General features: G+C 52.3%; 1 protein-coding gene across 1 annotated transcript in view; it reads right to left on the bottom strand.

The window, feature by feature from the left end:
* otogl (otogelin-like) overlaps nucleotides 1-12,359 on the bottom strand; it is a gene marked incomplete at its 5' end in the record, with an annotated part of 35,076 nt that overhangs the window by 2,823 nt on the left and 19,894 nt on the right. Inside the window, 24 exons of the mRNA XM_084477840.1 lie at nucleotides 172-291; nucleotides 905-1,009; nucleotides 1,565-1,743; nucleotides 1,898-1,961; nucleotides 2,539-2,576; nucleotides 2,755-2,859; nucleotides 3,078-3,179; nucleotides 3,293-3,400; nucleotides 3,562-3,666; nucleotides 4,137-4,349; nucleotides 4,686-4,871; nucleotides 5,434-5,575; nucleotides 5,975-6,192; nucleotides 6,543-6,732; nucleotides 7,174-7,263; nucleotides 7,391-7,414; nucleotides 7,960-8,102; nucleotides 8,589-8,766; nucleotides 9,642-9,987; nucleotides 10,475-10,578; nucleotides 10,668-10,816; nucleotides 11,283-11,362; nucleotides 11,454-11,571; nucleotides 12,099-12,359. The exon at nucleotides 12,099-12,359 is cut by the window's right edge and continues 18 nt beyond it. Coding sequence (XP_084333966.1) covers nucleotides 172-291; nucleotides 905-1,009; nucleotides 1,565-1,743; nucleotides 1,898-1,961; nucleotides 2,539-2,576; nucleotides 2,755-2,859; nucleotides 3,078-3,179; nucleotides 3,293-3,400; nucleotides 3,562-3,666; nucleotides 4,137-4,349; nucleotides 4,686-4,871; nucleotides 5,434-5,575; nucleotides 5,975-6,192; nucleotides 6,543-6,732; nucleotides 7,174-7,263; nucleotides 7,391-7,414; nucleotides 7,960-8,102; nucleotides 8,589-8,766; nucleotides 9,642-9,987; nucleotides 10,475-10,578; nucleotides 10,668-10,816; nucleotides 11,283-11,362; nucleotides 11,454-11,571; nucleotides 12,099-12,359 — 3,368 coding nt within the window. The remainder of the gene's footprint in view (nucleotides 1-171; nucleotides 292-904; nucleotides 1,010-1,564; nucleotides 1,744-1,897; nucleotides 1,962-2,538; nucleotides 2,577-2,754; nucleotides 2,860-3,077; nucleotides 3,180-3,292; nucleotides 3,401-3,561; nucleotides 3,667-4,136; nucleotides 4,350-4,685; nucleotides 4,872-5,433; nucleotides 5,576-5,974; nucleotides 6,193-6,542; nucleotides 6,733-7,173; nucleotides 7,264-7,390; nucleotides 7,415-7,959; nucleotides 8,103-8,588; nucleotides 8,767-9,641; nucleotides 9,988-10,474; nucleotides 10,579-10,667; nucleotides 10,817-11,282; nucleotides 11,363-11,453; nucleotides 11,572-12,098) is intronic.

Below are 12,359 nucleotides of genomic sequence, written 5' to 3'. Positions count from 1 at the left end.
GCATGACCATGTGATGACCATGTATGTCAATAACATATTCAGTTGGTTGCACTCTGCAACATCATCGCAAGGCGGCGCTAAATCCCACACACTGCCCCTTGGATTGAAAACACACACACACACACACACACACACACACACACACACAAAAAGGATCAGTACAGTCCTAACTTGAACACAGTCAGTGTCGTTGAAGGGTGGGCAGACCACTCCAGAAGCGAGGACCACTGCTCCCACAGCCGTCTCCATACAGTCATAGCGTGTGCAGTTCTCCACCCAGGAACTCCCCGCCTGCAAAGACACACACGCATGCACACACGTGCGCGCGCATGCACACATGTGCGCGCACACACACACACACACACACACACACACACACACACACACACACACACACACACACACACACACACACACACACACACACACACACAGAAAGAAGAACAGACACCATAAGTTTAATTTCCATTTGGAATCAAACATGTTATTGAAATTGAAAAACACATTCTAGCAGTCTTATGGTTCTTGGTCTCTAATCTCTTATTTGATCAACACATACTAACAAGCTCCTTTCCTTCTTGACCTACTGCAGAGCACAGGTGTTTGGGTCTGAGCTGTGTATTCAAATGCACTGTATATTACAATGTAGTCCATTGACTTTTTTCTCAGAATTGAAAATTCAAACTGTCTGTAAGATGTCTGTAAAAGCGTAAGGAAACATAAGGTTACGTTGCATTGCCCCTGAGGCAACCACAAACACACTGTACTGTAGAGCCTCACCTAGACCACGTCAGGTGAGGCTGTCTAAACCAGCCATCAATCACACACATACACACACACACACACACACACACACACAAATCTCCCACAGGCTCCAGCAGCCCATGCGGTTCCCCGCTCTCACAGTGAAAAGCTCCGAGGTTCCGTTGTCGCTGCTGTGGCTACAGGAGACGTTCCTGCAGGAACCACAGCACACCTGGGGGTCGGAGGACGCCACATACGCCTGGTGCTGCAGAGGAGGCAGAGAAAGAAGAGCACACGATGGAAAACAATGAAGAAATAACAATTAAAGATGGTGGGGTCAATATGAGGTCACATCTGAGGGGTTGGAGTCTCATACTTTATTGCATTGATTCTACCAAAATAGATGGGAGGAGATTAAAGCGTTAATTGCGTTTTGATTAACGGACTGAATAGCCTTCCAGCATTGACCTCAGAAACAGTGAAGACCTACGGCATTAAATCATGCTTTTTCGACTCTTCCCTTTACTTCAGAATGTTATGTGAAGTATGTTTACATGTTTTAAGTCGGCCAAGCTAGAAAAATCAGAGTCCGAGCCAGGGGGAGTTTTCGCCCCCACCGAGCACGCCCCTCAATAAGTGTGTGATACAGCTTGTTTGCGCTCAAACTTTACTTCTGTAATAGTGTGACGTCAGACTGTGGTGCAGAAGGTATTTTCAACATATAGGCATGTAACCCTATTCTAGTAGTACCCCCAAATGCAATGATTAACCCTAAAAAAGCATGATATGGGATCTTTAACACATGACAGCGGCGACGTACTGGTCCACATCTCTGGGAGCAGTTGACTGAGGCGATCTCCATGGAGTGGAAGCCCGTCTCTCGGTCCTTATTGTGCAGGCAGTGGACGGTGTAGCACAGGTCTGCCTCAAAGTACTGGACCAGAGACTGGCCGGGGCCCAGCACTGTCACACCCTGGAACACACACACCTCTCCCTTTTCTACACACACACACACACACACACACACACACACACACACACAGTAGTTATAAAGCACTTTATAATAAAAATGAGTTAGACGCACACACACACACACACACACACACACACACACACACACACCCATAGTCGTGCATGGTTGCAGGTTACTCACGACATGCATGCAGAGGGCAGCCGCAGCGTGTGCTGGTGTCAGGCACCTCCACCAGGATCTCCCCCTGAGAGGAAGAAGGTTGGGATGGACTGAGAGCTACTGTAGCTAGCGCAACAAGCTACTGTAGCTAGCTCAACCAGCTACTGTAGCTAGCGCAACAAGCTACTGTAGCTAGCTCAACCAGTTACTGTAGCTAGCGCAACAAGCTACTGTAGCTAGCTCAACCAGCTACTGTAGCTAGCTTAAAGAGCTGCAGTAACTCAACAAGCTGCAGTAGCTGGCTCAACGACCACACGAAGTGAAGACACTCCGGACACGATTTAGTTTGTTCTTAGGGAAGGATGGTTTCTAGTAAATAAGGTGTTTACTACAAGCTGAAAGGTTCTGAGTTCAAACCCCAAAGTATACAGTACAAGACGTTACCCCTACTCGCTCATTAATGACGTTGTCATCTCACTATTGGTAGCCATCCCATTCTCAAGCTTGCTTACTCCACTGGGTCTTGGGAAGGGTTTCCTTAGCCCTTTAAAGCTGTCGTGATGTGGAGACAGAGACCTTAAATGACTGACTTAACACCTGACACACACACACACACACACACACACACCCCAACTGTGATACCGAGACCTTCATTTACTTACCACCTGACAAACAAGGGTAGAGCTGTCGCATTGGCACTCTGGGAAATTGAGAGAGAGAGAGAGAGAGAGAGAGAGAGAGAGAGAGAGAGAGAGAGAGAGAGAGAGAGAGAGAGAGAGAGAGAGAGAGAGAGAATCAGAGCTTCCAGATGAAGACATGCATATGAACCATGTTGATTGATTGATTGATTGATTGATGTTAATGTGAGTGTCCGGTACCACAGCGCTGCTGGGGGCAGCATTGACCAGGGACCACCGTCTGGACCAATGAGAGACCAGGATCACAACTCTCTGGTGGTCCAGGGCAGAGGTTCACATCACACACTGTGGACACGAGAACACTTAGAGGTCACTCTAGAGGGTCAAGGTTCCACGTACATAGTATGCATTCCTGCTGCACACACGCATGGATGCAAACGCATGCACACGCACACACACACACACACACACACACATACAGACACATGCATGCATGCACCAGGTGAACACAAACACACACACACACACACACACACACACACACACACACACACACTACATACCACAGTGGTATTGCGGACAGCATCTGCTTGTCGTGTTTAACACAACAGCCAACATTTCTCCACGGGAGCAGTTTGGAAGGGGCTCAATGCAGGACTCACACACTGCAAACAGAGAACAGTATTCAACCACAGACCAGACGATTCAGTTAGGACATGTTGATGAATCAACCACAGAGTGGACGTTCAGTTAGGACATGTTGATGACATCATCTCACCACACAGGTATGAGTAGCAGCATGGGCTCTCATCCCTCACTTCCACTAGGAACTGATCTTCTCTGCAGTCCGGGGCAGACACCAGGGGACAGGCTAGAGGGTCGCACTCTGGGGAGGGGAGGGACACACACACACACACACACACACACACACACACACATAATGCTTAGTAAGGATCTAGGAAGGAGCTACAAAGAGGAGGAAGAATAAGAAATGAAGAGCAGAAAGGTGAGAAAGGTTGAAAGTATAACTATAACTTCAACACTCACCACATCTGTACTCCGGGCAGCAGGACAGAGCGCTGTAGCCAATCACGAGCCGGTTGCCGCTGTCGCAGGGCGGAGCCTCACTGTCACAGATGGTCATGTTGCACTCTGAAAGGAGAGGCAATTAGGACATTGATCATGAACTTAATAAAGGTCTTTCCAAAAAATGTATTGTATTGTATTAATCAAGGTCAGATTATGGGAATCAAGAGAGCCATTTTACATTCTCACACATTCTCATCACTGTTAAAAGGTAAAGGATCATTCGCAAGGGGGCTCTACAGGTGAGACTGAATCAACAGGTGATTTATGATTTATCACCCACGGAGACGACCTAGGGTTAGACTCTGAGACTCTGACCATGAGACTAGGAGGAGTCTCGCCACTGAATCCAACGCAGAGGAGCTTCCCTCCTCGGGCGGCCGGGATAACTCGATGATTCTGAAGGGGAATCTCAGACCATGGTTCGGAGCGGGCCGTGGAAAAAATATCAGGGGAGCAAGGCCGACAAAGAAAGGGGGTCAAGGGTCGCTCTCGTGGGGGGCACACACGGGGGGAGACCCGGGGGAGCAGCTCACCACAGATCTTCTTGGGGCAGCAGACCCCCTCCTCCAGGACGTCCAGCACGTACTCCCCCTCCCTCTCACACAGCGGGGTGGGGCTGGTGCCGCAGTCGGGCTCCACGGGCACCACCGAGCCGTTGGCCAGGCACTGGTTGAGGCAGCAGCCCCGCAGGGAGCCGTTCCACACCTCGTCAGGGGCCCGGGGCCGGCCCTCGTTGTCGGTGCACACTGAGGGCCACGCCGAGGGAGACCACACACACACACGCACACACACACACACACACAAGCACGGGCCCATGTTAATACAAACACGCAAGCACACATGCAGAGAACACACACATGAGAAACATACACACAAACACAACAAATGCACACACACAAACACATGCAAACATATGCACAGACATACCCACACATGGAAACAAACTCACACACATATACATGCGCATAAATACAATTACATACACACACACATACACACACACACACGAACACACACAAACATACTCTCACATCCCTGTAAACACACACATCCACACATCCACACAAACACAGACCCCTCACCGCAGCGGTCCTCGGTCACGCAGTAGGAGGAGTCTGCGCGGTGCAGGATGGTGCCGGGCCGGCACACACACTCCTCGCGGACGTGCGAGCAGGTGGTCTCCTCGTAGTACTCGCGGTTCAGGCAGGTGCGCGTCGTGCACGTGCTCACACACGACTGGTACTCCTTACCAGGGGGGCACCGCAGCGCTGGGGAACACGAGCGTGACGCAACATGAAGGTGTGTGTGCGTGTGTGTGTCTCTGTGTGTGTGTGTGTGTGTTAGCACAATTCATAGAGTGCATCGTGTCTATACGTTAGTGGATGGGTAGAAAAATTATCAACCTTCAACCGATTGTGAGTACACATGCAGTGTCTGTGCTCTGCCACTAGGGGACTCAGGGTGCAGTTTGGCTGCGTTCCGAATCACATACTTTTTATTTCTACTTGTAGTACGTGCTCCAGCTACCCTTATAAAGTACGTACTGTTGCACACAGTATGCATACAATTGGGACACGCTACAGGTGATTCCCTGGTTCCCTGAGGTGCCCCCCATCGACCTCCACGGGCTCAGTAGATGTGACGTATCTTCTGCTGCCCAGAGGATTGTGGGGCAGAACAGACAAAGAGCACGCTGGCTTGCATGCTGCAAAATGCGACGGGATGTAGTACAACATCCTGGTATTTTTGACATACTATAGTTTAGTATGTGTGTGTGTGTGTGTGTGTGTGTGTGTGTGTGTGTGTGTGTGTGTGTGTGTGTCCACTCACGGCAGAAGTTGTGTCTCCTCCAGCTGATGCAGACGCTGTGTGTGTAGCAGACGGCCACGTAGGCTGCCATAAAGTCGCACTGGTGGTCTTTATAGTGGAGGTCCCCCGCCCACATGATGTCACAGAACTGCTCTGGGGACACCTGCACACACACGGGTACACCCACGAACAAGAGAACACACACACGCACGCACGCAACACACACACACACCCATCGCATGATTGATTAATAACATGCGTTTGATTTAATTTTAATTCACAGTGTGTGAATTGGGGGGAAAAGCCTCTATGTCTGTCTTTCTGTCCAATTCTGGAAACATCTACGGTCGAAATGTCGGTCAATGTCATACCTATTTAAAAACTTATTTAAAACAGCACTCCCCCTTGCTCCCTTAAGTATTGGGACACCCTACCCCTTCGCGGGAACGCTCAAAATCTAGGGTTAGGGCTCAAATCTAGGGGAAGGGGGAGAATTTTGGACAGGGCCTTAACCAAGACTGTGAGCAGACCCGGAGAGGAGAGAGGCTGTGTGGCAGCTGACCTTGCTGTGGCAGGGTGTGAAGGCTCTCTGCCTCAGCATGGAGAGGCACATGGAGCAGTCCCCCGTGGTGCAGTTGTCCCCCACCCGCCGCATGTGCTCCGTCTCGTCCGACGTCTGCACCTTCCAGGCCTGCAGGAACAGCCTCATGTCCGTCAGCTCGCGCACCACCGTGCCGTTGGGCAGCTTCAGGTCGTCCGCTGGGTTCCCGTCACAGCAGCCTGGCGTGGGGGAGAGAGGGCGAGAGGGGGAGGGAGAGAGAGAGGAGAGAGAGAGGAGAGAGGGGGAGAGATTGGAGAGGGGGGGAGAGAGAGAGAGGGGGGGAGAGAGAGAGAGAGTGAGAGAGGGGGAGAGAGGGGGAGAGAGAGAGAGGGAGAGATTGGAGAGAGGGAGGGAGAGAGGGGGAGGGAGAGAGAGGGAGGGAGAGAGAGGGAGAGATTGGAGAGGGGGGGAGAGAGAGAGGGAGAGAGGAGCGAGAGAGAGGGGGAGAGTGTTTAGAGAGTGTCTATTGTCTTACTGTTGAGACATGAGTGTTCAGAGTGTGTCTGTTTGCGTGTGTGAGTGCTCTGACCACACAGGCCGCGGGTGTGTCCCGTCTCGTTGCTGGGGGTGGTGTACTGCAGCACCATGATGCCCGTGCTGTGGTACCACTGGATGCTGACCCCCCCGGGGGTCTGGATCAGGTACATGCTGCCCGTGTCGTCCATGTGCAGAGACTGGCGGGAGAACGGCAGCTTGGCCGGCCGGTAGTTCACCAACACCTTCACACACACAGACACACATGCACGCACGCACACACACACACATATGCATGCACACACAGACACACACACACACACACACATATGCATGCACACACACACACACAAACGTACACACACACACACACACACACGCATGCATGCATGCAGACACACATACACACACACACACACACACAACTAAATTATATTGTGTTATAGTCTATCATTTTAAATGATGGTCTTTGGACAAAGCATGATTAAATGTGTATGCCTCAGAGCCTCTTAGCATGTTTGTTGTGGGAATTGAACCCCTAACCCTGGCTGGCAGTGCTGAAGCCATTCTCTACCACGCTTGACAGGACCAGTTTTTATTGGATTACATTAGATCAGATTGGATTAGATTAGATTCAATCAGTTCAATCCATTTTAAATGAGTTGTTCAAGGCGGCTGTGGATTGCCTTGCGGTCCAGTCGGTTGATGAGGATGCGGTAGGTGGAGGTGGTGATGTTGAGCTTCATGAAGCACAGGCCTGACGGGCCACTGGGACCCTGCAGGAGGACCAGAGGATGAGGACCGGGGGGGTTAATGACATCACGGTGTTAATGACATCACAGGGTTAATGACATTCATAACGCTGTACTGTATCATTATGAGAGAACCAGAGGTGCTACTTACAGGCCGTCTGATGGAGTTGACGCTCTACAGGGGAAACAGAACACAGGGAGGAACCCGCTGTCACATACAGTGGTTCAAATACCATGCTGTAGCATGCTAATGTAGCATAGCAGGAGATTGTGGGGGTAATATGCCATTGGCATGTTGTAGCATAGTAATGTAGTATTAGCATGTGGGGGTTAGATGTCATTGGCATGTTGTGCATACTAATGTAGCATTAGCATGAGCATGTGGGGGCTAGATATGTTCCTCAAGGATATCTATTATTAGACGGTGAACATTGGGGTTTGAACCCAGAACCTTTCGGCGTGGAGTCAGACACTACTAAATGATCCTTTCCCCAAAGCTACCAAGAGCAATACCATCATGAGATGGTCAATCAATTTAAAATCAATATTAGTCTATCCCTTAATCCAAGTCTCAAATGGCCACCACAAGCCCCATTTATAAGTCTTTATAAATCGCCCATTACCATAAGATCTCTAAAGGGCAATTACAACCTGGGATCCTTCTGAAGGAGCACAGAGATGTCCCTGTGTGGGTCCCTAGTCCAGCCCCGCTGATGTTACCTGGCTGGCGGGGCATTTCTCCACCGTGCCGATGATGGTCTCTCTGGGCAGCTGGACCAGGATGTAGGAGCCGTTGTCGTACAGAGCCACGTTGTTGCCGTCGAAGGTGATGACGCGCAGGTCGGACATGACGGAGCAGCGGCCTGTTGGAGATGTGACGGGGGTGATGTTAGGGTGATGAACATGATCCTGGCCATTAGGCCTTTTGACCTGGAGGACAGTCTGCCCTGAGCAGCAACCTAATGTATTTCAGTCTGTCGCAACTGCGTTATTATAATCTGTTTTTTTACGTGTCTATGTTTTTAAAAGCACCAAAATCCTCATTTTATTTGGATTCATTGGTTTTATTATTTGTTCTACATGAAATACAAATATTTGCAGTGCGTTCTACCCCTACACTGTTAAATAAACTGTCTTTATTGTGATTTCACTTTGGTTTTGTAAAGTTATTTTGATCTCCAACCTTAACTACTTTTGGTATCTGAGAAAACAGCTTTCACAAATTCACCATACTATCATCACGCCGGTATGATGATACCGTCATGATGGTATCATACCAAAGGGATTTTGAAAACATCGTCACGATTCACCCTCACGTCCACATGACGTGGACGTGAGGGTGCACTTACAGGGGCACTGCCACTGGGGGCAGCAGGGGTCCGTGTTGCTGAGCAGGGGCAGGCCCAGCAGGCTGCAGTGGGGCTGGCTGGTGTTGTAGCGACAGTGGAGGGAGGCGTTGTGGAGGAGCAACTCCCCGTTGAAGCAGATCAGCTCGGCACACTCGTCCAAGCGGTACGAGTACGGTGGCTGTGGGGGGACAAACCAGTGAAAACACATTCACACACAACCAACCCCGCGATAATATATACACGTGCTTATCTTTTTCTGATGGATAGATAAGGATGAAGCAACTGGTTTCGTTCTTTGTCTTAGTCTTTCAGAATTTGTATATGAAGTTTATTAGATATAATACTCTCCTCTTGCCTACGCTAACTCTTCTCTCAGCTAGGAATGCAGTGAAAGAGCTAAAGAAATACATGCAGTGAAAGAGACAGCTGATAGTCTTGGTCATAAAATAATGATTCCACTTTCTTGAAGAGCGGTTGTTTCATCAGTGACACACTGAGGTGAATAAACCCATGAAAACTCATTCCAAAGACTTTTATTTTGTGGTTGGGTACCTCACTGCCAAATAAACATCTAGCAACACACTGCCACATCATGTGTTCCAGCAGACGCCAGCCTTCCACTGGATGAGGTTTCCTTCCATGGAGCACTCTCAACACCCAGACGGGTGGTTCCTACCATACTGGTGGTACCTACCGTACAGGGGGTATGTACCGTACAGGTGGTACCTACCGTACAGGTGGTACATACCGTACAGGTGATACCTAGCCTACAGGGGTTCCTACCGTACAGGTGATACCTAGCCTACAGGTGATACCTAGCCTACAGGGGGTTCCTACCATACAGGTGGGACGTACCGTACAGGTGGTACCTACCGTACAGGTGATACCTAGCCTACAGGGGGTTCCTACCGTACAGGTGGGACGTACCGTACAGGGGGTTCCTACCGTACAGGTGGGACGTACCGTACAGGGGGGATGTACCGTACAGGTGGTACCTAGCCTACAGGGGGTTCCTACCGTACAGGTGGGACGTACCGTACAGGTGGGACGTACCGTACAGGGGGTGGTGGGCAGGATGGAGGGACGGGCCGTGGTCGACACCTCTCTCACCGGGGAAGAGGTGTCAGGGCTCCTGGACATCACCGTGGTGACAGACTCGGTAGAAGTAGAAGATGTGTCGGTTCCAAGTCGCCTCGCTGTGGTCGTCGCGGCGACCGCGGCCGTCGTGCCCACCGCGGCCGTCGTGCCCACAGGGCGTGTCTCTGTGGTGCCGAGCGTGTGGAGGGGGCGTGGCCGTGGTGTGGTTGCCGTGGCGGCGGTGGAGACAGCCGGATGAGAGGTGTACCCGGGCGTGGTGACCGTGGCTGCCGACGGGGCGGGGGAGGCAGCGAGGGGGGTGCTGCGGGAGGGGGGTGACGGAGGGGAGGGGCGTGACGGAGGGGAGGGGCGTGACGGAGGGGAGGGGCGTGACGGAGGGGAGGTGCGTGACGGAGGGGAGGGGCTGGAGGGGGCCACAGAGGGGGCGGACGTTGTCGCAACCGGCGGGGGTCCGCCGGCGGGCGTGGTCGGTGCGGAGGTGGGGGAAAGGGCGGGGCCGCCAGGTGGTGTTGTTGTTGTCGTTATCGGGGTGGAGGAGGGAGTCGTCTCCCTGGTTACGGCATGAGTGATTCCTGGGGTTGCTCCGATACGGGTGGTGGTGGTGGTGGTGGTGGTGGACATCCCTGTGGGACTGGAGGGAGAGTGAGGGCTGGCCACGGGTGTGGTGGTGGTGGTGGTGGTGGTGCCGGTGCCAGTGTGGGTGGTGGTGGTGCTGGTGGGAGATGTAGGAGGAGAGATGGAGGAGGTTCTGGTGGTGACCCGTCCAGTGAAGGCGACGGTGGGACGACCGGGCGTGGTTGAAGGGCTGGGAGCACCGCCCGTGGTGGTGGTGGCGGTGGTTGGTCTTGCAGTGGAGGGCGGGGAGTGTGAGCTGGTCCCTCGGGTGGACGCTCTGGTGGTGGTGGTGTGGGTGGGGTCGGTGGTGGTGTGGGCGCTTGTGGTGGTGGCGGTGGATGCAGTAGTGGGGGTGGGGGCTGAGGTGGTGGTGGTGGTGGTGGTGGTTGAGGTAGTGGAGGGGGTGGTGGTGGAGGTAGTGGAGGGGGTGGTGGTGGAGGTGGGCGGGGCTGTGGTGGTTCTGTTGGACCGGGTCACGTATGCGAAGGGAGTTGGAGTCGGAGGGAGAGTCACACCTGGAACAGAGAAAACACGCTGTTTTGTTTGAGTGTGTTGTGTGTGTTTCGAGTGTAACAGGCTGGATAAGATGTGAGGGGCCGGCGTGCGTATCCCTGGGTGCAGTCACTTCTATTGTGTGAGAAGCAAAGGTTGATCAGCGAAATCACAACTCTTCTCTGTCTTGGGACCACAGTGGTGGAACGAAATCCCTGCCAATGTCAGGATTGCACACTTTATGTACGCACTAAATGTACGCTGTATTTATTCATAGTACTTAATTGTGTAGCATCTGCAGTAGCTAGCTATCACTGCTGTATACAGGAAATGGGTTAGCCTAGCGATTGTTAGTACTTGCACTTGGTTCTATGAACATCTTTACTGTACCGACAGCGATATATTGTTTCAGTCCTTGACAAATGACAAATGTACTTATTGCTAAATGCCCTAAATGTAAACGTAAATCTCCAGCGTCGACGCACTCACAGTCCTCGATGTAGACACATCTCCTGGTGACCTCATCCAGGACCATGTTCTGGGGACAGCGGGGGAAGCAGCCCTCCACGCTGTGAGGCAGAACAAGCACACACCATTACTGCACACGTGCACAACCAGAGTTCACTGACGGTGGCGGTGCAGACAAACGGAGGCTCGTACGGGGGCAGGAAGTGGCAGCGTGTGGCGGTGGGGTCGTTGCAGGTGTGGATGCACGGGCTGGAGCAGGCCTGGTAGCGCCACTCACACATCATGCGGTACGGGATGACGAAGCTGCTCTCTGAGGACGGAACACAGTTTACAGGTCAACTAGCAGCGGGAATATTTCACGTGTTACAGGTTTCTGAGTGGGGATGTATGTGTGTGTGTGTGTGTGTGTGTGTGTGTGTGTGTGTGTGTGTGTGTGTGTGTGTGCGCGCACGTGCATGTGTGTGTTTGTGTGCGTGTGTGTGAGTGCATGAGTGTGTGTGTGCGTGCATGCGTCTGTGCGTGTGTGGGTGTGCATGAGTGTGTGCATGCATGCGTGCTTGCGTCTGTGTGTAGTGTGTTTGTGTGTGTGTATTTGGGTGTGTGCAATTGCCTGAGCAATGTTTTGTATCTGTTTATACATTTATGTCCTTATGTACATTTATCATGAATTGTGGACATAAATAAAGAAGTTAAAATGTGTCTGAGCGTGCGTGCGTGCGTGCGTGCGGTGTGTGTGTGTGCGTGCGTGCGTGCATGCACGCCGCGTGCGTGCGTCCGTGTGTGTGCATCCCGTGTGCGTGCATCCCGTGTGCGTGCGTGCGTGCGTGCGCTCCTGACCCTGCAGGGTGAAGCTGCTGCTGGCTCTGAAGCCTGCCGTGTTGTCGTATCTCTGGACCCGGGCCGCCGTGCGCGTCAGCGTCAGGAAGAAGCCCGGTTGGCTGAGCAGCTCGAAGGACGTGTGGCCCGGCAGGAACAGTCCCTGGTGCTGGATGAAGGTCCCCCGGCGGCCAAACTCCGCCCCTCGAGCCCAGCGCTCCAATTGGAGGCGGCTGCGCCCGGACACGACCAGGAAGTAGTTGGGTCTCTCGGCCGACTCCA

Source organism: Micromesistius poutassou (genome assembly GCF_964030765.1).
Source record: "Micromesistius poutassou genome assembly, chromosome: 13".
Classification (NCBI taxonomy): domain Eukaryota; kingdom Metazoa; phylum Chordata; class Actinopteri; order Gadiformes; family Gadidae; genus Micromesistius; species Micromesistius poutassou.
This window is presented reverse-complemented; position numbering and strand designations above follow the sequence as displayed.